The following is a 26,347-nucleotide window of genomic DNA, read 5'->3' as shown; positions in this document are numbered from 1 at the left end:
TTTTCTGGTTTGGACAGTCAGACCTAGGTTAAGATATTGCCTTGTTACCTGAAGCAGAGAATTGCTGAATGCCAGAACAGAACCCATATGGAAGAACCTGAATTTTGGATTGTAAAACATTGCTGCAAAGATGTTACACCCATTTTTGAACAATCATGGCGAGCTCAGTGAGAAAAAAAGAAGAAGAAAACTTCATGTAGCTGAAGTTGTATGAGGGTAATAACCAGTGACTCTTCAAGAGTAGTCAAAAAATTGAATTGGTTACGAAAATGCCAAGCTTCCCAATGATTTTTGTTCCAGCTATCTCAAACGTCGGGATGAATGAATATGATCTATGTGAAATTGTATGCCCCTGTATCCATATGAAATCGTGTGTGTCTATCTTAACATTTGAGATAGGTAGGATAAAAAAGTGATTTGGTTAAGCAAAAACATAGAAGGATGCATTTTTAGAAATAAATAAATAAAATATTGCTCATTATCTCCAGCAATACTGACTATTAGATTGATGTCCACCTAAGCAGGGTGCTCTCTTTATGGCCCTAACTTTCTCCAATGTGTCTCTGATCTTAGTTGTCTACAAACCAACCATACTACCACTCACCTTATCCCAACCCTATTCCAATACAAAAACTACTCTTTCCAACTCTTCCCTCCACAGCTCCTCTCTTCTTTGCCACTTGCCAGGTCTCAATAGAGAAAAACAGGTAAGTAGTTCATTAATACACCTCTACTTTTCTGCAAAAAAAGATCAAATTATGCTTACCTGTTGATTTTTCTTTCTGTCTCACATTTCTTGGCTTTCTAGGGTTGTGCAATACTCTAAACATGGCTGCAGCAACAGCAGTTCTCACTCCTGCAAGGATCAATAGTGCTCCATTGATGAGCTCAAGCAGCAAGACCCAGAGGAGGGTTAACAAGGTTAGGCAAATAGTAGGCTTGAACAGCTCATATGGAGGTCTTAAAGCCCACAACTGTGTTCTCTCTTTAGGGCTACCAGTGAGTACTGAACAGTGCTTTGCCAATGTTGTGAACTCTTTGAGGGTAACATCAAGTGGAAGAAGAAGAAGAAGAGGTGGTGGTGCGCTTTCTGCTAAATGTAGTAAGGTGGATGAGATATTCCAGATTGCAGCTATAATCAATGGGTTGACCCTTGTTGGGGTTGCTGTTGGATTTGTGCTTCTCAGGATTGAAGCATCAGTGGAGGAATCGGAGTGAGTTGGTATTTTTACTTGTTAGAATTGAACAAGAAATGCTGTTGTTTTAACATTCTCATGTAATGTTGTGATTCTTTTAAGATTTTAATACATGGCAATAAATTAGTTTGACTCTTCCCTTTTGGGATCTAGTTGTTCTAATTTGAACATATTACATTATTACCTCTTATCTAACGCTCTGGGTAAAATAAAAACGGGTTGACGATATTTTTATATCATACGATCATAAGAGTCCATTTTGCATAAAGTTATACTATATTGAGTTTTTTAAAAATCATTCAGACACATAATAATATCATTAAATATGACAATTTTATACAATAGAAAGCCGTATCTTGTCTTCCAAACGGATCTCAAGAGATCTAATGCATTGTCCAAGAAAAAATATATCAAACTGGAGTCAAATAACCAAAATCCTTATTAAGTAAGCACTGCGATGGCATTGGCGTTTCTCACCAATTCAAACACTAGGGGTGCGTTTGGTAAGAGGGTAAGAATTTGAGGGTATAATTTGTTACCCATGTAAATGTTACAAGGGTAATAATAATTATGAACAATAAGTGTTACCCTTGTTTGGTAAAGAAGGGTAAAATTTACCCAAGTATTCATTACTCTTGTTTGTTACGACTATACATTACTAGTGTAATACCATTACCCTTGTTTGTTATTATTGTAATGAACCAAACTAGAAAAAAGTGAGATTATGTTTTTTATTGTTACTACTATCATTTACCAAAATTTTAAAAATATAGATACATATGTATATATATACACACACAGCCAAACATATATATATATATATATATATATATAATAACAATTGTTAACAATTTCAACAAAATAATCTGGTAACATTCAAATCCATGACAAAGACGTAACAAAAGAGTAGGGGTCATCATTTGGCCCGCGGGCCTAGGTCCGAGCTCGGCCCTGCCCGACCCCTTGGGCGGGCATGGGCTCCATTTTTTGGGTCGGCCCAACCCGAAGCCAGACACCTCAGGCCAATTTTGGCTCAGCCCGAGCCCGACCCAAGCCCGACATTATTTATTTTTATATATATATGATATGTATATATTTATATTTATATTTATATTTATATAAAATATGTATGTATATATATAATACACATACATATATACATATACACAGACAGTGCATATGTGTGTGTATGTGTATATATATATATGTGTGTGTGTATACACACAGACAGTGCATATGTGAGTGTGTGTATATATATGTGTGTGTGTATATATATGTGTGTGTAATATATATGTATATATATAACTTATAGGCTTTTAGAATTTTTTATTTAAGGGGGTAATAGGTTGGAGTAAAACTTCTCATTACTTTTTATTACCCAGGTTCACCACTAAAAAACTTTATGTGTAAAAAATAAGCTTAATTACTAAAATTTATTACAGGAGTAAAAGTTATACTGACATAACAAACCCAAGTAAACTTAAAATTTAATTACCCTTGTAACTATTACACCCCATTATCCTCGTACCAAACGCACCATAGAAAGTAACAAAATAAAGATGATTTTGTAAAAACTGCAATTGCAAAGATATAGATCACATTGAGCAACTCATAAATATAAATTATGCGTCCAAAATTTGCTATTTGAAACATAAAAAATCTCATCCAGGGCAAGTGGCAAAAGTACAGGAACAAAGTGAACGTACAAGATTTGCATTTGCTTCAAGGCCTTGCAGAATGTAATCCCGAGTGAATTCTAGTCCTGTGGCACCCACCCACAATGGTGCCAGTCTATGCAGAACAGAATCAGTAAAAGCCCATCCTGTCACAATGAAAAGGTGTTGCATCACAGTGCTGCTGAAGATCACAAAACAGAGTAGCAAGGCCCAAGAAAATAACATTCATAAAGGTGGGACGAGCAGCACATCCCATTGTTTACATGGCTTGCGCATAAAGAAAACTACATAACTGAAGGTCCCCCCCCCCCCCTTCTTTTTCTTTTCTGAGCAGAACAAAAAAGAAATTCGGAGATGGAAAGCGGGATAAATTTATCCATATTAAAGTAGTATGAGGAAAATACATTCAAGCCTCTCCAAGTCCAACAGCTTGAAATTTATGATTTTGGGATATGTTCCTGTGAGTCAACTGTGTTAAAGCAAAATAAAGCCCAGCAACATCGATAAAACCAATTACAGCTTTCAATAATTCCTGAAAGAACAGGCATCAGCAATTAGTAAGTGGCAAAGTAACCAGATATCAAGTAAAACTAGACAAACTAAAGAGCAAGTATAACCAGCCAAGTGCAGACTCAATTAGTTCTTGGTGCCTAAACAACATATTATTGACGGCCATACATAATGTATCAGCATCTCATCTTTCCCCATGATCCACCGCATTTATCTTAATTATTTAACCTAAACTCAAATGACATCAACAAATCATCCTGCCACTTTAATCTAGCTAACACCATCCAACGAGATTGGTAAGAGAATTAAAGATAATATCCAGGTAAACAGCAGAAATATATCATGATTGGAAGAGCAAAAGATAATAAGTAGAGGAGACGATAAGATCAACATAATCTATTCACATCAATACAAGTAGAAAAAGAGTAGCAAATTACTTTCAACAATCTTTATCAAAGTAATAGAGAAACCATTAGCATTCCTCCAACCTTCATTGTTCATAATCAAACGTTGTAAGAGTCAAAAGAAGGAAGATACCTGATAAGGATCAAAGTTCTCATTTTCAGAGACCTTAAGAAAGGTTGCCAGGCAAACTAGCTACAAAAAAATGCAGGAAGACTTTATTATGACATGGTCGGGTAAACACAAGATGAAATCCATAGACGATAAGGAAAAGATAATACATCATCATTGCTGGATGGAAGATGTAATGCAGGCCTCAAAGTATGCGATAGAATGCATAAATGAACCCACATTTACCAAAGCTGTCCCAAGGGTAAACAAGAGCAGCTTTAATGGACGTACCAAGTGTGTCGTACTCGGATTTGTATAACATATGCGCCGGTGACAATTTGAATTTGCATATTGAGAGGGCAGATAAATTGCACAACAAAACATCCACACTATTAAAACCTAAAATTCTTAGTAGGAAATCCGAAATTCAATGTTCACGCTATAATTCAACTTAATGTTAGTGGTACATAGTCAGGGACTCAGGCATGAAACGATACTAAATTAATTAGAGACATATTAAACAAAGGATATTTCTTGAGACCCCCAAAAAGTGACTCTCATTTAATGTGGAGTGTTGGATGTGACGTGGGTCCTACACATAGTTACCAGGAACTCGGTACGCTCCGAGTCGTGGTACGGGAACAGGGTACGCCACTTGATTAATTTGTGGTACGTTTAGGGGTAGACTTAATTGGTACGCTAGTTAGGAACGTGGTACGGTTTGAAGAGTTATTGGGGTCACTCCTAAATATTGAATTAAATATAAAATTAAATATAACATATTTTACAATCTAAAGTACAAGAAAAAAACAATTTCAATGCTTCTCTATTATTTTTGGAGACTGGGTAATAAATTTTAATGGGTTTTGTTATTTATAGGTCAATTTTCTAGGCTTTAGTTTTGGGCTTTAATAACCACAAATTTAGGGTTCAGACACTCTTCTTTCCCAATCCCAACGTCGTGAAGACTCCTCTCTGGTTTGGGTACTCTTCTCTGCCACGCCTTCTTTGATTCTGTCATGGAGTAACTATTTCTCTCTCATGCATTCTCTCTGGTTTGAGTACTCCTCTCCCACGCCTTCCGCTTCTCTCCAATGTCGTGAAGCATCGACCAAGTATGATTTTTGGGTCTTTTTTGGTTTGGGAATTGTCAGTCTGTACGCTCTCTTCTACTCTTCTTTGTTCTCAAATCTCAATTGATTTTTGGGTATTTTCATGGCAGAATTTTGGGACGCTACTTTAGGCGTAGCGTCCCAGGTCGCGTTCCCGAGCGTCACCCCAAATTGGGAGTTCGTCCCAATTCAGGGTACGAGGGGGTAATTATCGTCCCCGGTAACTATGGTCCTACATGTATGATTTTAATCAATGATTATTTTAATGAGACATAGATTTGGGGAACTTTTGGGGGTCTCTAACATTGTCCTTAAACAAAACATCATTTCTTCATGTCCGCTCAAAAAGAAACAAGTATTCTTCAGTAAGAAACAAATCCAGATCCACATTCAACAAGACTAGGCCCCATATAAAATGCTAATATATCATGCGACCAACAAATCCTTTTACCACATATCTTAAGTGAGTTTCTCAAACAAGGAACAACTCCCATTTCCTTCTCTTCAATTGGCATTCATCACATACGGAAACACGAAAAAAAAAAAACAAATAGTCAAAAATTTTAAGATCTTTGATGGAGAACAATTCAGGAACTAAGGACTTAAATCAGCAATACCTAATAACTTGTCTAGTTCTCTTGTTCTTTTCTACCTTAACAACCATAAAATTATCGATATCAAATGCCTAATTCTTACAATCACAATTCAAGTGCAGTAATGCATGCGTCAACAACATAATTAGCTCGCAGAGTGTATTGATACTCGATAGTGAACAAAAGATGAATTGAGTCATCTGTAAGAATCGATGAGCAAAGATATCGAAACTGATAAGAGATATAGATTTAGGTTTGAAATTATGACAGATCTACAACTAGAAACAAAGCAAGAGAACGAATGCGAAGACATACAAGGGTGTGGCGGAGTAGCAGACGGCGTGAGGGCCGAAGGTGAGAATTGCGCAGTTGAAGAAGTGGAACACTGTTACACAACTGGGTGTAACTATGCAAATCCACAAGTAAAAGCAGAAATACCACAACAGCTTAACCAAATAACTAGGAATAAACTAATATCAATGTCTAGAGGTGATGACAGTGATCCAAGTAGCCAAAATGAGAAGTATAGACAGATAACTAGCCTATTCGAGAGGGCGGCTCTCCAAAATAAGACAACAAACAGCAACAAGTTTCTTCCACAAAAACCCCCTAAAGGACAACACCGAATAAGACCTAAAACATAAACTGATCTCAACCCTTGAGCTTCCTTCAGATCCTACGGCAGTAATTCCAGCACTAGCAATCAAAACGATGTCGCATTAGATAGAGTTGTGACAAATCCAGCCCCTTCAGAAGACCTTGCCCACAAGGTCAGGGAATTGTTCAGCCAAGTGATCATAAAATACCCAGGTATTTGATTAGTAACCCCGCTGCTGGGGTGCTTCCCCGCTTCACCAGACGCCTATCCAGAACCACTTCAGGCATAGGCAGTGGAAGACCTTCTGCATTAGTTGGTGGAAGAATAGGTGAGACCACTGGGGTTGGCCCCAAATGTTGCTTTAACTGGGACACATGGAATACTGGATGAATAAGGGAAGTAGGCGGCAATTACAACTTGTAAGCCACGGTGCCAATCCTTTGAGTGATTGGAAATGGCCCATAATATCTTGGCGCTAACTTGAGGTCCTGGCGTTGAGCAATAGATATTTAGCGGTAAGGCTGGAGCTTCAAATAAACGAGATCACCTACTTCAAATGAGATAGGAGTTCTCGTCCTGTCCGCAAATTTCTTCATAGTATTTTGACTCTTCATGAGGTTGTGATGTAAGATACACATCGTCTCTTCCCTGGAACGAAGGTAAGTGTCTACAGAGGTGATTGCTGTTGTTCCAGGGACATAATCACACAGTCGAGGAGGTTTTCGCCCATAGACCACTTCAAAAGGAGTTAGTTTGGAGCTAGAGTGGACAGTTGTGTTGTAACAATATTCTGCCAAGGGTAACCATCTCAACCAGTGCTTCGGTTGGCTTCCAGCAAAACATCTCAAGTATTGTTCGAGGCCCTTGTTCACCGCTTTCGTTTGACCGTCACTTTGAGGATGATAGCTCGTTGAAAAATTCAATTTAGTACCCTGCAGTTCAAAGAACTTAGTCCAGAAAGCACTAGTAAAAATTGAGTCTTGATCAGTTACCACGGATTCTGGAATACCATGTAGGCGGAAAATATTATCCAATAAGGTTTGAGCAACTGAGGCTGCTGTATAAGGATGTGAGAGAGCCAAGAAGTGGGCATACTTTGAAAGTCGGTCAACTACCACCAGAAGTATCGATTTACCACAAGATACCGGTAGTCCTTCGACAAAATCAAGACTAATGTCAGACCAGATTTTGGTAGGTATGGGCAGCGGCTACAGTAGACCATAGGGCTGAGTATTAATGTATTTAGTTGTCTGGCAACGGTCGCAGTGTTGGACAAACGTTTTAACACTGGATTTTAGCCCAGGCCAATAGAAATCCTTTTGAGCCCTGTGTAAGGTTTTATCATACCCTGGGTGACTAGCCAAAGGGGAGCTATGAACCTGCTTTAAAACCTTGTTCCGAATGTCCCCAAAATCACCCACCACCAAGTGATTCTTATAAAAAAGCACATTGTCACGTAAATTGAAGCGACTGGACGATGTGGGATCAGCGACCAACTGAGTAATAATGTGCCGAGCCCAAGAATCGCCTTCATAGGAGTTCTTGATATCAGAAATCAATTCAAGGGTGGGAATTGTAATTGCACAAAAGAACGACGAAGGAGAAACAACCTCTTCCTGCTGGTGTGATAAGGCATCTGCCACTCGGTTCTCCTTGCCCTGTTTATACTCAATAGAAAAGTCATACCCAAAAAGCTTACTCAACCATTTCTGTTGGGCAGGGGTTCCCATTTGTTGTTCCGGCAAGAATTTAAGGCTATAGTGATCCATACAAACTTGAAAGTGTGCCCCAAAAGATAAGCCCTCCATTTTTTGATCGCCAACACTAAAGCAAATAATTCCTTCTCATATGTGGAGAGATTCAACGCCCTGCCTTTAAGAACTGTACTAAGAAGGAGATAGGTTTCCCATGTTGCATAAGAACCGCCCCAACACCGCAGCCCGAGGCATCACATTAAATCACAAAGGGTAACTCAAAATTTGGTAATGCTAACACAAGAGGTGCGGATACAGCAGCTCGTAACTCCAGGAAAGCGGACTCCACAGCATCATTCCACAAGAAAGCATCTTTGACTAGAAGCTTATACAACGGAGCTGCGATAGATCCATAACCCTTAATGAACTTCCTGTAGTATCCCATCAGCCCCAAAAATCCCGGAAGTGCCTTGACGGATTTAGGAATAGGCCATTCTTGCATTGCTTGAGTTTTTGCTGGATCCGTGCGAACCCCATCTTTACCAATAATGTGGCCAAGGTAAGCTACCTCATACAAACCAAAACTGCACTTGGAGGACTTAGCAAAGAGCTGCTGTTGCTGTAAGATATCCAAAACAATAGTCAAATGAGTCAAATGTTCTTCCCGAGATTTACTATACACGAGAATGTCGTCAAAAAACACCAAGACAAACTTCCGAATATACGGTTCAAACACGGTATTCATGAGACTCTGAAATGTTGATGGGGCATTAGCTAACCCGAAAGGCATTACAAGGAATTCATAGTGGCCCTTGTGGGTCCGAAACGCTGTTTTTTGAATATCGTCATCCACCACTTGAATTTGGTGATATCCCGAGCGCAAGTCTAGTTTAGAAAATATGTTGGCTCCGTTCAGCTCATCAAGTAACTCATCAATAAGGGGCATAGGAAATCTGTCCTTGATGGTCTTCTTATTTAAAGCCCTGTAATCGATACACATTCGCCAAGTGCCATCGGTCTTCTGCACCAGCAACACTGGAGAAGAGAAATGACTTACACTAGGGCGAATCACTCCCGAGTGAAGTAGCTCCTTAATAATTTTTTCAATTTCAGCTTTCTGATAATGAGGATACCGGAATGGTCGTACATTGATAGGCTGAGTGCCTTCCTTCAAAAGGATTCTGTGATCGTGAGAACGATGTGGGGGCAAACCATGAGGTTCCGCAAAGACAGGAGCAAAAGACGACAACAATTGTTGAATTTCTACATCCACTTGGCCACTGGATCCCGCTGGAGCAACATCAATCAATTGGAGAAGCATGATATGGATTTAATTGCAAGCGCACAAATCGCACAAGTAATAAAGAGGTGAGTAAATTATCGTTTTCACTAGGGATGTGTTGGCAATAGAAATCAATGTCAAACTAGTAACAACTATGCAAATTGGGGAACGGTTTTGCGGTTTGTTTTGATTTTTAACTAAACTAATTAAAAAGAACAAAGACAAATCAAACACAAGTGTGAAATCAAGGATGGAAAGCACTATGGTACTTAACGTCACCTCACCTATCCAATTCAATTCCCTTGGTCCCTTAATCCCTAATTCCTCTCTCTATAATGACAATCGATTTCCCAACCTATTCAATGTTCTGTTCCTAGATACATCAAACGTATTTTCAACATAAATCCCTGTTATTCCTAACAATGGATTAATATATCAAAAACCCATTAAGAACTATGGAAATCATTTAGCGATTGCATAAGCCACAAACCTATATTCCTATGGTTCATGCACCCTATGTCATCTATGGCTTGAGCCAAACCCTAGATATCTCCTTCCGGTCTCAATCTAGGCAGCAAATCAATTGAATGATGGCCAAACATTCAAAAGCATTAATCACACCCATAGACAATCAAGAGAGAGAGAGAAATCAAGAAATAAGGAAACCAAGTTTATTGAATCTTCAAGGTTTGGTTACATTAAGTCCCTAGTAAGAAATCTAGCCACTCATGGAAGCAAAATACATCATTAAACAAAGGAAATCAACCATAGAAACTAGGATAGAAAAGGAGAGAGAAAACCCTCTTCTTCTCCAAGCTTCAATGGTGGCTCCAAGCTCTCCAATGGTGGTAGAATGAAAAACCCTCCAAGAACCCCCCAAAACCCTATTTTTTTGCCCTTTTATACTTCCCCAAACTCTTATGTCGTTTTCAAAACAAGTTGGGGTCGTTTTGGCTTAAAAAAAAGTGAATTCGGAACTTTTTCGCGAAACTACGCGTGCTGTGAATAGTACCTCCGATCGATCGGAACACTGTTCCGATCGATCGGAAATACAATCTGTCTCCATGAATTAAATGCTGTTTTGGCAGGTCCGATCGATCGGTAATGGATCCGATCGATCGGAAATCGGTTCTGGAGTAAAAATCTTCATTTTGCACTCTTTTCCTTCCTTTCTTGCCTTGATACCTACAATATGCAAATATAACTTTCTTAGGCAATATCAACTCTTAATCAACTCAAAATGGGATGAACTTATGTGTAAAGGATGTGCAAATGTATGTATATATTTGGCACATCAAAGCACACCATGCCGTTCGAACCTCTGGAAGGCAGGAGCTCCAGTGGAGGAGATTATGGTTTCACTGGCTGGTTGCAAGCCGACCAGTTTGCATTGTTTATCTTGATAAATAAATTCCATAGTCAACATACGGAAATTCCATTGTACCACTTCAAGAGCTCGGAGCCACTGAATTCCGAGAACCATGTCACAACCCCCTAAAGGTAGGACCAAGAATTCTGCGCAAAATTATAATTTTTGCAAACTGAAAGTCACTGCGCCAATTTTCCCTTGGCTATGAAGGATATCACCATTTGCAATTGTAATACGAAGAGATGGGTGGGGTTGTACAAGCAAGTTTGCCTTCTGAGCAATGGTGGGATCTATGAAATTATGAGTAGACCCTGTGTCAATCAAAACCACAAATTGATCCTTCCTAATATGACCAACCAACCGTATAGTACATGGAGATGGAGCTCCAGACAAGGCATGTAAGAAGATTTCTGGGTTGGAATTCACAGTATCCACAGTTTCGGGCAAGGAGTGAGCATCATCTGTGGAAGTTACTGTAAATGACTGGTCTGAATTGTGGGTCACACCCTCAATCAAGCAAAGGTCATCTTGAGTCTCGATAAGAAATAATTTTGGGTTAGGACATTTATGGCCGGGAGACCATTTAGCGTCACAGCTATAGCATAACCCCTTTGATCGTTTGTCCCTCATCTGTTGATCAGTAATGCGCTGGACAAAAACCCCTTTGGGAGGGAAAACAGGTTGATTAGGGCCGGAGGAGGAAGGGTAAGTTATGTTGGCCGACGGAGTGGCAGAAGGTGGGTTGGGAGTCATACCAAATCCAGGATAGGGTAAGGACAAGACTGTTGGAGGGCTTTGTATAGTGGGATGTGGGTAAGCTGGCATATTGGCAGGTGGGTAGGCTGGCATATTGGCAGGTGGGTAGGCTGGCATCTGGATGGTGGTCCCAATGGTGAGGGAAGGTGCCCAAGTGAGGGTTGCGAACTTGTCGTCGATTCACCAAAAGGGTGGCCTCTTGCATTTTAGCCATGGCTTGAGCTGCCATCAAGGACTGTGGCATCAACTTTTTAATCGGTAGGTGGATTTCCTTCTTCAACCCGCCAAGGAAAAAACTCAATTTATGGGCATCAATCAATTCTGGTACCCTAGCAACCAGTTTCTCGAAGCGAATTTGGTACTCTTCCACAGTGCTCGTCTGCCGGAGACGAACTAATTCCTCCATAGGATCTTCGAAAAGACTTGGGCCAAAACGCCGTTGGAGTGCAGCCACAAAATCAGTCCAACTAGGAAATTGTTCGGATGCTTGCAACTCCCGGGACCATACCGCCGCACGGCCATCCATGTGGTAAGAAGCAATAAGAGCTCTCTGGTTGAGATGGCTCTGGTAATAGGTGAAACACAGGTTGGCTTTCTATAGCCACACCACTAGGTCATCGCCGGAATAGAGAGCGGACTGTGTGTCAAAGCGGGCTGTAAGAGTCACCAAAGCATCAAGGAGCTGCGAATGAGTATCATCTTCAGTCATTGTGCGCGCCTTCACCATAAGAATCGTGATCCTCTGATACCAATTTGTTACGCAACTGGGTGTAACTATGCAAATCCACAAGTAAAAGCAGAAATACCACAACAGCTTAACCAAATAACTAGGAATAAATTGATATCAATGTCTAGAGGTGATGACAGTGATCCAAGTAGCCAAAATGAGAAGTACAGACAGATAACTCGCCTATTCGAGAGGGCGGCTCTCCAAAATAAGACAACAAACAACAACAAGTTTCTTCCACAAAAACCCCCTAAAGGACAACACCGAATAAAACCTAAAACATAAACTGATCTCAGCCCTTGAGCTTCCTTCAGATCCTACGACAGTAATTCCAGCACTAGCAATCAAAACGATGTCGCATTAGATAGAGTTGTGACAAACACCGTCATCCTACAATTCTCTGTGTTCACTCCTTCTATCTCTATTCTCTACCACGCAAGATCTCTACTGCGGCAGCTCCAGATTCTTCACTTCCAAGTTCAAACAATCACAAATTTATTCAAGGAAAAACGTGTAATTTGCAAGTCAGCTTTGTCCCCGGATGTAAACTGATGATGGGCCCTTAAAGCCCACTTGTTTGGGCCCAGTGGCTCATTAGAAATAGAGGCTGAGAATGAGAGAGCAGACACTGCCGAGTAGGGCTAACTATTTTCTAGCTGGTTAGGCCCAATTAATCGGATCCCCCAAGACCCCAACTATTGGATCAAATGTGGCCCATCCACATTCTATACTTGAGAGGACTAAATAGTATTTCAAATGTAATACTTTTCATCCCTCTACTATTACTATTTATAGATAACATATATGTTGTTCCTAATATCACAATGCATTTACAACCTGTATAAACGACACATAACATCTCTAAATGTCATAACAGTGCATTAAAATGCGTCTCCATGTTATTTTTCTCATGTTATAATATATTGTGATATATATATATATATATATATAATTCGGTTAATCCTTTTGCTTTATCCTAAACGGTGTCGTTGATGAGGGGAGTGGTTGAGTGCGCCTGGAAAGAAAAGTCCATATTCCTCGACGTCAACGTGGTTCATGTCACGTGACTTGGCGACGTGACCTTGTCTAGGTTTTCTTTGCCCTTATTATTTGTACCAAATATGACCGCCAATCGTGAGGTGACACGTGGCAATATGTGGCCCATTGTTGGACATTTGGACACTCTCAACCAATCGCTGACATGTGGCGCGATAAGAAGATTTATGGCTAACCGTGTACTCATTTTACAGGGATTATGAATTTTATCTAAACTAAAATCCAAGATTATTTTATTGAAAATCAGGATGTCTCAAGGAGCATTGTCCGAAATAGCTAAAATTCATAGATTTATTGTCAAAATAATTTTATTTTATTTTCAAATGGTTTGTTAGTTAATGGGCGAGACGATCCACGTGTCCAGCAAGTAGAGACGATCCACGTGTCCGGGTTTGTATGGGCCAAAGTTGCATGATTCTTGGTCGTGAAAATTATTAATTAACTATTGAATAATTAAACAGGGTAGGGGGGGATGACGAGTCAACATGTGTGTCCCCTGGCTGAAAGTCATCAAATCAGTAGACGTATTCCATGTGTGCTGTCTAATTGGTCTTGTTATAACTTAATAAGCCATCAAATCCGCAAGGTTTATTCATGAGGACCTACTATTTCTTTTCAAATTCAGCGCATACAACCTTGCGTTGTTAATTAAAATTGATATGGGTTTGGAAAAAAGAAGTGGACAACATTTACTCGGATGACATAGGATCTGACATCCTTGGTAATAAAGAAATTTTATGGTACTCGAAATTCTTTGTTGTTGTCCATTTCGCAAACAATAGTCCACCGGGTTAGGCAAAACTGAAGTTGATATACGGACTTGGAATCCAAACCAATTCATCAAATTCATTATTTTCTTCGAATCCTAATCAAAATAGCGACTGTGGATTTGATGACTTATTCAAAGTTATAACAAGACAACATTGCCAGCTTGTGACTAGTGAGCCAGGGACAGACATGTTGATCCATTATCCACCTACCCTGTTTAATCATTCAATAATTAATTAATAATTTTCACGACCAAGAATCATGCAACTTTGGACCATATATATAAACCCGGATACTTGGATCGTCTCTACTTGCTGGCTTGCTTCCTAAGTTGCTGGATTGAGGATGTATTGGGGGTTTACTCCGTTTGAGTGGATCCAAAGTATCCTGCCTTAGATAGATTCCCATGATATATAAAAAAGGGTGTAGTTAGGGGAACACACACACACGTCACAGTTAACATTAGTAACAATATTTTTTTGTTTTAAAAAATTAGATTGAAATATCACTTCCTGTTATACGTTTATATATTGTTTCATATTGTACATGCTATTTAATTATAATTAGTTTTCGTTTTCGCGTTATTTTATGAGACCAAACATCAAGATGAATGTTTATCCATAATAAGCATGAAAAAAATTTCGAGGGCAGAGCGCTCGAACCCTTGCTAAAACTTTTCGAACTGATCAAAATACTATTGTTTCAATGTCAACCCACTCCATTATAACTTCCTGGTTCAGCCCTTGTATACAAAAAAAATGAAGAAGCTCAAAACTGATTATAATAGATGGCTGATACGGATTGTAGAGGCGATTTGAGGGTGACGGGCAAGAGCGTATTTATCATACAAACCCTAATCTGTATTAGGTTTAGAAAGATTCAAAGACGATAAGTATAAAGTATTATTATTATTATTATTATTATTATCATTATTATTTATGTAACATACAAACGCTAATTTGTATTAGGTTAAGCAAGATTCAACATACAAACCAGCAAACAAAGTAGACTTATATAATTCACCAAGTGCTATATTGCAATAATGCTATTGCAATTCACCCCATATAGACATGACCTGGGAGGCGTGGACTGATGAGGGCTTCAAGTGGCGTTGCACGGATAAGGGTCCCTCCACTAACTTGAGCCATATCAACTGGTTCACCATTTGGAGTTGTGAAATCAAACCCATGAAGCATATTAGCAAGTGAAAGCATCAGAATTTGATGTGCAAAAGATATTCCAGGACATATTCTTCTACCACTCGCAAATGGTAAATACTCAAAGTGACGTCCCCTAAAATCAATGTCCTTATGTGTTGTCAGAAACCTTTCTGGCTTGAACTCCGAAGGATCCTCCCACACATTCGGATCTTGATGCATCTTCCACTGATTGAAAAGAAGCTGAGTCCCTGCTGGGACATGATAACCGGCTACGGTGCAGTCCTCCATAGCCTCGTGTGGTAAACCGAGTGGACCTGGAGAGTATAATCGCAATGTTTCCTTTATAACTGCATCAAGGTAGACAAATGATTTGACATCTGATTCATTTACTAGTGTTTCTGGACCAATGTGAGCATCCAACTCTTGTTGGACCTTCTTTAGGACGTCAGGGTGGTTGAGTAGTAGTGATAGACACCAAATCATAGTACTCTTAGTGGTATCAGAGGCCCCCAATAGAAGAGACTGAAATATTGTGGTAGAATTGAAGAATTATAAATCTTAAAATGATACATATGCATGCAGTTGGTATCCCAGTAGCTGGGTTAGACGCACAAGATTCAAGTGAATTCATGTGCTTCACAAGTCTCACATGATGCACAAAAAATTGTATGCATCCAACTCAACAGCTCGTATAACTGGGTTCCATATCATTATTGATTATAAATCGATGAAAATAAATTAAATCTAGATTGATGAAGATGAACATACCATGCACGTAGCCTTGTTAATTGTGTGAGGACTATAATCAGTAAAATTCTCATGTTCACCAACATTATCAAAAATGGAGAGCATCACGTCCATGAAGTCTTCTACCACAATTCTACCATCACCAGAACTGGATCTTTTTTTCCTATGCTCTTGCAACCACTCTTCAACATAATTGTCCAATTCTTTAAATGTTCTTTTCATGGACTTCTCCAAACCTCCGAAATCGAACCACCTCAAAAACGGCAACGCATCACACGAAGAGAAGTTGCTCAACAACTTCATATACTCGGACAATACTTGTTTCCATCTCACATCCTCCTCACCCTTACTCGCATACACTTTACCTACCATAGCCCTGTATGTCACGTTTGAGCTGATGTCTCCCAATATTTTAGACATGTCCACGGAAACATGATTCGAATGGCCGCTAGCGCTTTTGTTATGAACTACCCATGATTGGTACATCTCTTTCATGGCATTCTTAACCTCGGATTCTCTTATGTGCTTAAACGTTTCGAGCCGTTTATTGGAGAGAAGCTCAATAGTCGCCAGCTTGCGAGTGTAACGCCAATAAGGGCCGTATGGGCTGAAACCGAACATGGCATTGTTGTAGCCCATGATTTCCAAGGCCACATACGCTGGACGGCCAGCCAAAATTTTGTCGTGCGTGGTGAAACACTCTTTGGCAATCTGGGAGTCACTTATGACAAGAGTTGGACGCACGCCTAGCTTGATTTTGAAGATTGGACCGTGTTTGTCGGCCATCTTGCCTAATGTTATGTGTGGTGGCTGTGGGCCGCGGAAGAGGTGGAGGTGGCCAATCAAAGGCCAGGCGCCACCTGCTTGTGGTGGGGATGTTTTGGATTTATTGGGTTTTAGGACATTTGTGAATATCCTTAAACATAAATAGAGTAATAAAACTGCAAAGCTTGTTGTGGCTATGGTGTTTGTTGGGAGTGAAAGAAGAAACTCCATTTCGAGAGCTAGTTAGGAGAGAAGATGCTTGCTGTGTATACGATTGATGAATGCGTACGTATAAATACAAAAGGACCAGCTAGTCGTCCAACAAGAACAGACAAGCAATTTCAAAGTGATTATGAGGAATATCAATGCCGGCCGAATTTTTTATTCATTTGGATCTCTAAACAACATCACAGAGAAATTTTTTGCTCTTTATAGTCTTATTGCATGTAGTTGGCGATGACCGGAGTGTCGAAAATGTTCTTTTTAATTATAGTCGTGGAAACGAAAGTCATGCGGCCTAAATTTGTTTTATGGCGGTGGGGATGACCTGAGGTGTCGAAATTTGTTTTATAGTGGTGGCTGGTGAGATTCTCAGGGGATGGCCTGGGGTGTTGCTGCGACAGATTTACCATTTTACTTATTTATACAAAGTCTGCGACAAAACTATTTTGTGCGTTGGATGGGAGGATCTCCATGGCAAGAGTTTTGGGTACGTAGATAACAACAGAGTAGAGAAGACTGTCATGGTTCGTTAAGAAAGTGATCAAAGTAAATGAAGATTCTTCTGAGATTTATAGAGATTCGTGTTTTTCTTTTTGGTTTTTGTTTCATTTTCTTGTCCTTATCAAGAGAGAGGTTTATTGTGAGTGAAAACACTAAATACACTTGTAAGAATTGCTTGTTATTCTACCTCAAAGAAAAGTAAAGTACAATTACATTACTTCTATCTCTAAGGCAAGTAAAAGTTCAAATAACATTTAAAATATAAAATACATGAATCAAATTGTCATTTGTTTACAGCTTTAAATAGATAACATTGTTTGACTTACCAATATATATATATATATATAACACTGTTTAAGGCAGCCTTGATTATGATTTTTGCAACAAGTTGTTTCTAGATGTTCGAAAGGGAGTCACTTTGCTATACTCTACTCTGTGAGCACATTGTTAAGTCAAACACGTGAGAACAGAACAGACAAACACAAGAAATACAGAACAATTTTCTTTGTATTCAGTAGATCAAGGTACACTAGGGTTTTGGAGATATGTTTCCTCAACTGATGTCGATTGAAATATTTGATTTTGATATTTTAGGAAATATATTATTTATTAATCAATTAGTATTATTTTCTTGGAGTCTTATATCTTTTTTACTAGGAGTAATTTTATTTATTTATTTTTAAGTATTTGTTTCCTGTTAAGAATGATTTAGGATTTGATTTAGGTTTACTATTTAAAATTGTAACCCTCAGGAGGTACGTAGTTTTTATTGTTGAGTTTTAATATATGAAATAACAGTCGCCTAAGTATGTGAACTGAGTACCTATATATAATTCTTGCTTATTGTGTAAGTTAGGGTTATAGAAGGGTTGATTCTTGCTTGTGTGTTGATTTTCTACGTCAGTCAATCTCTTTGATGCAAAGCAACTACTTAAGATAAGATAGAACATTACAAAGATTCAAATACTGATTACAAATGACAAGTGAACAACGTTAATCACCACCCAACACAGTAAATCAAATGAGAAGACTACTCCCAAAGTAAATCACAGCCCAATACACAGTATTGATCCTCCAGATAGGCAGCAAGAGAAGATCCTTCGCGCAGAAATGCAGCGGAGGGGCTGGGTGGCTGCCGTAGGGGACTCCTCAACCCTAACCTCCCAACACTTGCGTTCTTCCAAATTTTCTTGATTTCACCAAAAAACCCCTTCTGTCTTGCAACCCCTTTGACTTAAACCCCAGCATTCCAAAAGTAACCCTCACAATTACAAGAAATAACAACTAGGACCTTACAACAAAAAGAAACAGACTTAAATAAGTACCCATTAATACTTAAACAAGAGTTACTGTACGTCTTTCATCACTCTCGCTGCATCATAAACTGTGGAATATCCTAAGAGAGGCAGATCCATACTAATACAGGACACAGGAGATAGTAAAAGACCAGAGAGCCCCTGAGGAATAAAGACATAGAGGACCTGACAATATTACAAAGTAAAGCTAAAATAGATAAATACATATGAGGCAATTCATTCAACACTCCCCCTAAATTGGTACGACTTTGGTGAAGATGTCTGCCAGTTGCGCGCTCTTGAGTTCTACAGTGCCCCAACTTGATAATTCGATTTTTAATAACATCTCTTGAGTTCAACAGTGCCCCCTAAATTGGTACGACTTTGGTAGACTTGTAGAAAACATGATGTCTGTTCTAGTGTGTATAGCAAGCTACCCACCATTACATTCCAGCAAATTATGTGTCATGACCAAAAAATCGGACACGTGACCGGCACAAGAGCCCGATAGTTTAGATAATGATTTTTGCAAGTTGTTGTTTCTATGTGTTCCCGGCTTCCCGTTGTCTATGGCCTCTCATACTAAAATATATATCTTTCCGTTCGTAGGTATTAGGTTCACATAGATTCGAAGACGATAAGTATTATATATTATTATTTACGTAACATGGAATCGACCAAGCAAAGTCGACATATAGAATTCACCAACTAATATTATTGCTATTCCTATTCACCCCATAATATAGAGATGATCTGAAAGGCGTGGAATAATTACGGCTTCAAGTGGCGTTGCTTGGAGAGTGACAAATCCAATAACTTCAGCCATATCACCATTTGGAGATGCAAAATCAAACCCATGAGGCCATGCATGAAGCATATTAGCTAGTGTAAGCATCAAGATTTGAAGGGCAAAAGACACACCAGGACACATTCTTCTACGACGTACTCACAAATGGTAAATACTCAAAATGACGTCCCCTAACATCAACCTCTTCATGTCTTGTTAGAAATATCTCTGGCTTGAACTCCCAAGGATTCTCCCACACGTCTCGATCATGTTGAATCTTCCAGAGGTAAAAAGAGAATCCTAGTCCCTGCTGAAACATGGTAGCCGGCTACGGGGTAGTCTTTCATTGACTCATGTGGTAACCTGAATGGACCTGGAGGGTATTGATAATGATAATAGACATATCAGCCACGTAACTCATGGAGGAAATCAAGCAAGTACCAATATCTCTCTTGGACTCTTAGACAGCCATACAAGTCAAGGAGGAAATCATGCACAATTAAACTCAACTATTGAACCGTTAGCCAGCAACACATATAGAGCCTACAATCAAGCACACTTACCATCTATTACAAGTGAAGAATCAGAGTCAGTAAAGAAGGAAATCTCTATTGGACCGTTGCACAGAAATCTCATCCTATGTAAGGCAATAGCAAATGGATTGACTAAAGCAAGGCTCACCAAAGAAAGAAACGTCAAAGAGCAAAAATAGGAGATACATATATGCTGTCAAAACAAAATCTATTCTTTCCTTTTCTATTTCTTTTGCCCGTTGGAAACTTATGTATATAAACAACCTTATGTAATGTATTGAGTAACTTGCTCAAGAGTGATCATATGTATTAATCATTTTTCATTGCTTGTCAAGTCATCTTCTTTTCATAAGTTTAAGAGAGAATTTTCATGGTATCAGAGGCTACTCTGATTCACCAAAACAAAATGACCGACAATGAGCCAAAACTCTCGATTCTAGAATTTCATCAATGCAAAAGCATGGTTTCAATCAAGTTGGAAATCTCCAACTACTTGTTATGGCGAGCTCAAATCTTTCCCTTGGTACAAAGCTTGGGGCTAGAACACCACCTCACCAAAGACAAAATATCCGCCACCATAACCAACGATGAAGGAAAAGAGAAGCCGAATCCAGAATTGTCAAAATGGCAATACAATGACGGACTACTGAAATCCTGGCTGCTCAGCAACATGGCGGAATAAGCCATGACATTGGTTGAAAAAGTTGGAACTGCCAAGGAACTCTGGAGTGGATTAGAGGAGCATCTTCTTCCAAATTCTTTTGAAAAAGAAACGCTGCATCGAGACTCCCTATTCAGCCTTACTAAGGGAGACCTTTCAATATCAGAATATCACAAAACATTCAAGTCCATTTGCGACAAACTGGCAGCGATCAACAAACCAGTACAAGAGACTGAGAAAGTCTTTTGCTTTGCACGAGGGCTCGGGCCAAAATACCTTGAATTTCGAATTGCGATGCTCTCAAAACCACCATATCCTACACTAACTCAATTTGTTTTGTCTCTACAAAATCATGAACAAATGATCTCTTCACAGGAAAAAGGTGCAACTATTAATCATGGGCATGCCTTCATTGGTCAATGATGTAATAATTCTCGCAAGTGCACAAGAGTCTACGAATAGTACAATGTATGCAAGTACGAGGTCGATCCCACGGAGACTAGTTAATCTAATTTATGTACCTAACGTGATGAATGATTGAGATTTGGGGAAAAAGGAAGAATGATTGATGTAATAAAATAAAATAAAAACAAAGAAATAAAATTCAGATTTTGTGATACCAATATGAGAAGAACACTAGGGCAATGATTTCACCTAGTAATCCTATCACAAGCATTCAATTAACAAACACACAATTATGGTTCCGATTCAAGGGTTGATTCTTTCTTAAATATGTTGGTTCGTTCGTTCGCGGTGCCAACAAATATTATTAACAATGGATTAATCCTGTTCGGTTCGCAGTTTTTAACCCAAGGCTAACAACTCATTACGATCTAAAGAACTATAACAACCAATCAATCCCCTAAACCTTGTTCATGGCAGTCGACAATTGATTTCCTTAATTTCAGTTCCACTAAAACACGTGAATTCGGTTCGTTCCTTAGTCCTAGCTAGATGAATCTAATTGAGCATTCAATTGGTGATCAAGCAATCAAACAAACAATAGACTATAAGCATGGTAATTAAAAACATGAATCCTTGAACCAAAATTATGCATCCATTAAATTGAAATACTTGCAATATTCATACTAGGCTACATCAAGCCCTAGCAAAGAGGTTTAGTTACAACTCATCTTCAAAGTATCAAAAAGAAATTTAAGAAGAGAAATCATGGAAAAGAAATCTAAGAAGAGAAATCATGGAAAAGAGTTGAAGAAAATCCCCTTGATTTGTTGGAGTTGTTGTTGGGTAGGAAACCTTCAGATCCTTGAATCCCTATGAAAGCTTGGTGAGAAGGAGCTTTGTAGCCTCAAAACCCAGGAAAAGAGTTCAGAGTTTCCTCAACTCGGCCGCCCTCTTTTATATCCTTAAAAGTCCCAGAAAAACCTAATTTTGGTGTATTTCGGAAAGCTGCTACGTCAACCTCCGCTCGAGCGGTGATGGCTGCTCGAGCGGTCAAAGATGTAGCTTCTGTGGCAGCAGCTACCTTCAGCTCCGCTCGATCTCTATGGGGCGCTTGAGCGGAATACTAGGCCGCTTGAGCGGTCATTTGTGCTCGAGCGGCCATTAGTGCTCCAGTGGTCCTATATATGATTCCAATTGCAATTTACTCCTCTCTTTGATCCGTATCTTTGCTCCAACTCCTCCTACCATAAAAATACAAGGAACATGAATAATATCAATCTAATTCCATAAAGAATTACCGAGAACATAATGCACTTAAGCACAAAAATGTGGTAAAATATATGTACATCAGTCAACAAGGCCGTGGTAGGTTCAACAGAGGAGGAGGACGCTTCAATTCTCAAGGACGAGGCTTCACTCCTGCTAGAAGAGGATTCTATAACCTGAACCGAAACCACAATAGTAATGAAGAAATCTCAATGGTGGAACTGAAAGAAACAATGCCAGAAATGAAACAAATCAAAAGGCCAACAATGACGCGCAAGGCAATCAATGTCAAATATGTGGCAGGTACAATCATACGGCTCTAAAATGCTATAATAGGTATGATTATGCTTATTAGGAAAATGAAGTTCCCACAGCTTTGGCGGCAATGAACATCAATGATGAAAGTGATCCTAACTTTTATGCCGACTCGGGAGCAACGACCCATATGACAAATGATATTGGTAAGATTTCTTCACCAAAGTTATATAAAGGAAATGAAGCCATTTATGTTGGAAATGGTGAAAAATTATCTATATCTCATACTGGTAATATGCACATACCCACACCACATGGGAAATTAATATTAAATGATGTTCTTGTTGTGCCTAATTTAACCAAAAATCTTATTTCGGTTAGTCAATTAATAGATGACAATGCATGCATTTTTGAGTTTGACTCTAATGGCTTTGTTGTTAAGGATTACAACAGAAAGATACTGGCGAAAGGGTGTAGACATGGGCAACTCTACGCATTAGAATAAGACAAAATAAGAGCTCTTCAAGCAATAAAAGGAGGGGCCGAAACATCCTCTTTGTGGCATCAACGAATGGGACATCCCCATTCTCATTCGTTAAAAATTTTAGAAGGAAGTCAAGTTATTAACATTTCTAGATGGACTGAAAAGAAAGCTATTTGTAATAGTTGTCAAATGGGAAAACGATGCAAACTACCATTTAATCTTTCTACTAATATTTCTGAATTTCCTTTAGAAAAAGTGCATTGTGACTTATGGGGCCCAGCTCCGGTATCCTCTGTGCAACATTTCAGATATTATGTATTATTTATTGATGATTTCTCTCTTTACACATGGTTTTATCCTTTAAAGAAAAAATCTGACTTCTTTGATTGTTTCTTAAAGTTTCAAAGAATGGTTGAGAATCAATTTGACAGGAAAATCAAAGTTTTTCAATCAGACAACGGAGGAGAATTTACTTCAACAATATTCATAAATCACCTCTCAGAATGTGGCATCATCCAAAGTTTATCTTGTCCACACACACCGGAGCAAAATGGCATCGCAGAAAGAAAGCATCGACACATTGTCGAAACAGGGCTTACTTTACTTTTTCATGCAAATGTTCCATTATGTTTTTGGGTTGATGCCTTCTTAACTGCCATTTTTCTTATTAATCGTTTGCCATCCTCGGTTTTAAATAAGAAAACTCCTTCTTCAAAATTGTTTCAAAAGGACCCTATTTACAGTGGCTTACGTGTTTTCGGATGCAAATGTTTTCCTTACATCAAGACTTCTTCCAACAATAAACTTTCCAAGAAAACTATTCCATGTATATTTTTAGGATATAGTCCTATCCATAAAGGTTATAGATGCATGGATCCTTCTACAAATAAAGTTTACATTTCAAGACATGTGGTTTTTGATGAAAAAGTTTTTCCTTATAAGCATAATCCTTCTAATATATCTACTGATCTTATAGTTACAGAGTATCCAAATGATTTGAATGGCTTGAGAAGATTTCTTCACCAACACCACATGTCCAAACGACTCAACAAATATCAAGCCATACAATGGATGATTGTTGCTCTTTCCAACCAGAACACAACAAAGCAAGCATTTGTCCCCAAGAATTCAACACTTCCAGAGATCTAGATGTTGTTTCTGAAGAGAATTCTCTTCCCACTAATATACAACAATCTACTATACATACCATTCAGGAAGGGAACTCTCACCACAACAAGGACCTCAACACTTCCGGCGATCTAGACGTTGTCTCTGAAGAGAATTTACTTACCAGTGAAATACAGCAAGCTCCCATTCAGGAAGGGAACTCTCCCCATGGAGAAAACCTCCCTCTCAATACAATTGTCACTCCAACACCATCTCGTGCAACTACTTGTTCAATCAGTAAAATAATATCAGAAGCATTACCATCCACAAATACTTCAAGTGCCATTGATGACAGTATGACTACAAACATGTCAAGCTTATATGATGCCACCAATGATCTCACAGAACAACTATTTGTAGAACTTCCACCTATATCGCAAGAACAACCTCCTCCAACTCCAATCATCACACAAGGTACGCTCAAACAAAATCTTGAATTAAAGTCTAAAATGTTTCTTCTTAATGCAGTGCATCGCTTAGAGTTTGAGGAACCAAAATCCTTAAAATCAGCTCTCAAATCAACCCACTGGAGAAAAGCTATGCAAGAGGAAATAGATGCTCTCCATTCTAACCAAACTTGGAAACTTGTTCCTCGACCTTCCAACTTCAATATCGTTGGATCCAAATGGGTGTATCGCATCAAATATAAGGAGGACGGATCTTTAGAAAGTTATAAAGCTCGTCTTGTCGCTAGAGGATTTACTCAAGTTCTTGGGATGGATTTTGATGAGACATTCAGTCCGGTTGTAAAACCCACAACTATTCGTACCATCCTTGCTATAGCTGTCATCTCAAAGTGGACAATCCGCCAGCTTGATGTCAAGAACGCTTTTCTTCATGGACTTCTCAAAGAAACAGTATATATGGAACAACCTCCAGGTTTTATCAATCCTTCTCTCCCACATCATGTATGTTTACTTCAAAAATCTCTATATGGTTTAAAACAAGCTCCACGAGCTTGGTTTGATCGCTTATCTCAATTTTTACTCTCTTTAGGTTTTATATGTGGACAAGCCGATTCTTCATTATTTATTTTGAAGAGCAATAACCATACCATACTATTACTTGTATATGTAGATGATGTTACAATTACAGGTGACAATGACAAGTTTATTCGCGACATCACCTCCAAACTTGGCGAAGAATTTGCTTTAAAGGATCTTGGGGCACTTCACTATTTCTTAGGCATAGAAGTTAAATATTTCCATGGAGGATTATTCTTATCTCAAACAAAGTACACACGAGAAATACTTGAACGCACCAAAATGCTTGAAGCCACCAAACTCAACACTTCGATTGCTATTAAACCAACTGAACTCCTGGACGATAGCCAGCTCGTTAATGAAACCGAATACTGTAGCATTGTTGGAGCTTTACAGTACCTTACTTTTACTCGCCCAGATATCACACATGCAGTTAATCGAGTCTGCCAACACCTTCAGAAACCAACTCTTCTTCATCTTCGAGCCGTTAAAAGAATACTTCGTTATTTAAAAGGCACCATCGATCAAGGTATTCGATTTATAACTCAAAGTAGTCTAACTTTAAATGCCTTTTGTGATGCAGATTGGGCAGGTTGTCCTCTCACTCGACGCAGCACTTCCGGCTATTGTATATTCCTTGGTGCAAATTGCATTTCATTGTCTTCTAAGAAACAATCCACTGTCTCACGTTCAAGTACCGAAGCCGAATATCGAGCACTTGCCTCCACTGCCGCTGAAATAACTTGGCTCACATATTTACTTCGCGATATTGGCCTATTTTTATATCGTCCACCTCAGTTGTTCAGTGATAATCTTGGTGCTCTACATATGACAATCAATCCCGTGTTTCATGCTCGTACCAAACACATCGAAATTGACTTCCATTTTGTTCGTGAAAAAGTGGCTGTGGGCGCTCTTGTTACTCGTCATATTCCCTCTGCTCATCAAACAGCCGACATCCTCACTAAAGCACTTCCCAAACAGCTGTTCAACTACTTCAAAGTCAAGTTGGGAGTTCATTGCATTCCACTCGCCCACTTGAGGAAGGGTGATAATGATAATAGACATATCAGCCACGTAACTCATGGAGGAAATCAAGCAAGTACCAATATCTCTCTTGGACTCTTAGACAGCCATACAAGTCAAGGAGGAAATCATGCACAATTAAACTCAACTATTGAACCGTTAGCCAGCAACACATATCATGCCAACAATCAAGCACACTTACCATCTATTACAAGTGAAGAATCAGAGTCAGTAAAGAAG

General features: G+C 39.0%; 2 protein-coding genes across 2 annotated transcripts; one reads left to right on the top strand and one right to left on the bottom strand.

Moving 5' to 3' along the window:
• Nucleotides 1–489: 489 nt before the first annotated feature.
• On the top strand, nucleotides 490–1,338 carry LOC120011538. The gene is made up of 2 exons (XM_038862673.1): nucleotides 490–707; nucleotides 809–1,338. Exon 2 carries the CDS (start codon nucleotides 829–831, stop codon nucleotides 1,216–1,218), a length of 390 nt encoding a protein of 129 aa, XP_038718601.1. The 5' UTR covers nucleotides 490–707; nucleotides 809–828; the 3' UTR covers nucleotides 1,219–1,338.
• A 13,420-nt stretch (nucleotides 1,339–14,758) lies between these two features.
• Nucleotides 14,759–16,868, bottom strand: LOC120010251 (cytochrome P450 CYP82D47-like). The gene is made up of 2 exons (XM_038860983.1): nucleotides 15,779–16,868; nucleotides 14,759–15,532 (listed from the first exon to the last, which is right to left on the bottom strand). Exons 1-2 carry the CDS (start codon nucleotides 16,751–16,753, stop codon nucleotides 14,906–14,908), a joined length of 1,602 nt encoding a protein of 533 aa, XP_038716911.1. The 5' UTR covers nucleotides 16,754–16,868; the 3' UTR covers nucleotides 14,759–14,905.
• Between the last annotated feature and the right edge of the window lie 9,479 nt (nucleotides 16,869–26,347).

Source organism: Tripterygium wilfordii, chromosome 12 (assembly GCF_013401445.1).
Source record: "Tripterygium wilfordii isolate XIE 37 chromosome 12, ASM1340144v1, whole genome shotgun sequence".
Classification (NCBI taxonomy): domain Eukaryota; kingdom Viridiplantae; phylum Streptophyta; class Magnoliopsida; order Celastrales; family Celastraceae; genus Tripterygium; species Tripterygium wilfordii.
This window is presented reverse-complemented; position numbering and strand designations above follow the sequence as displayed.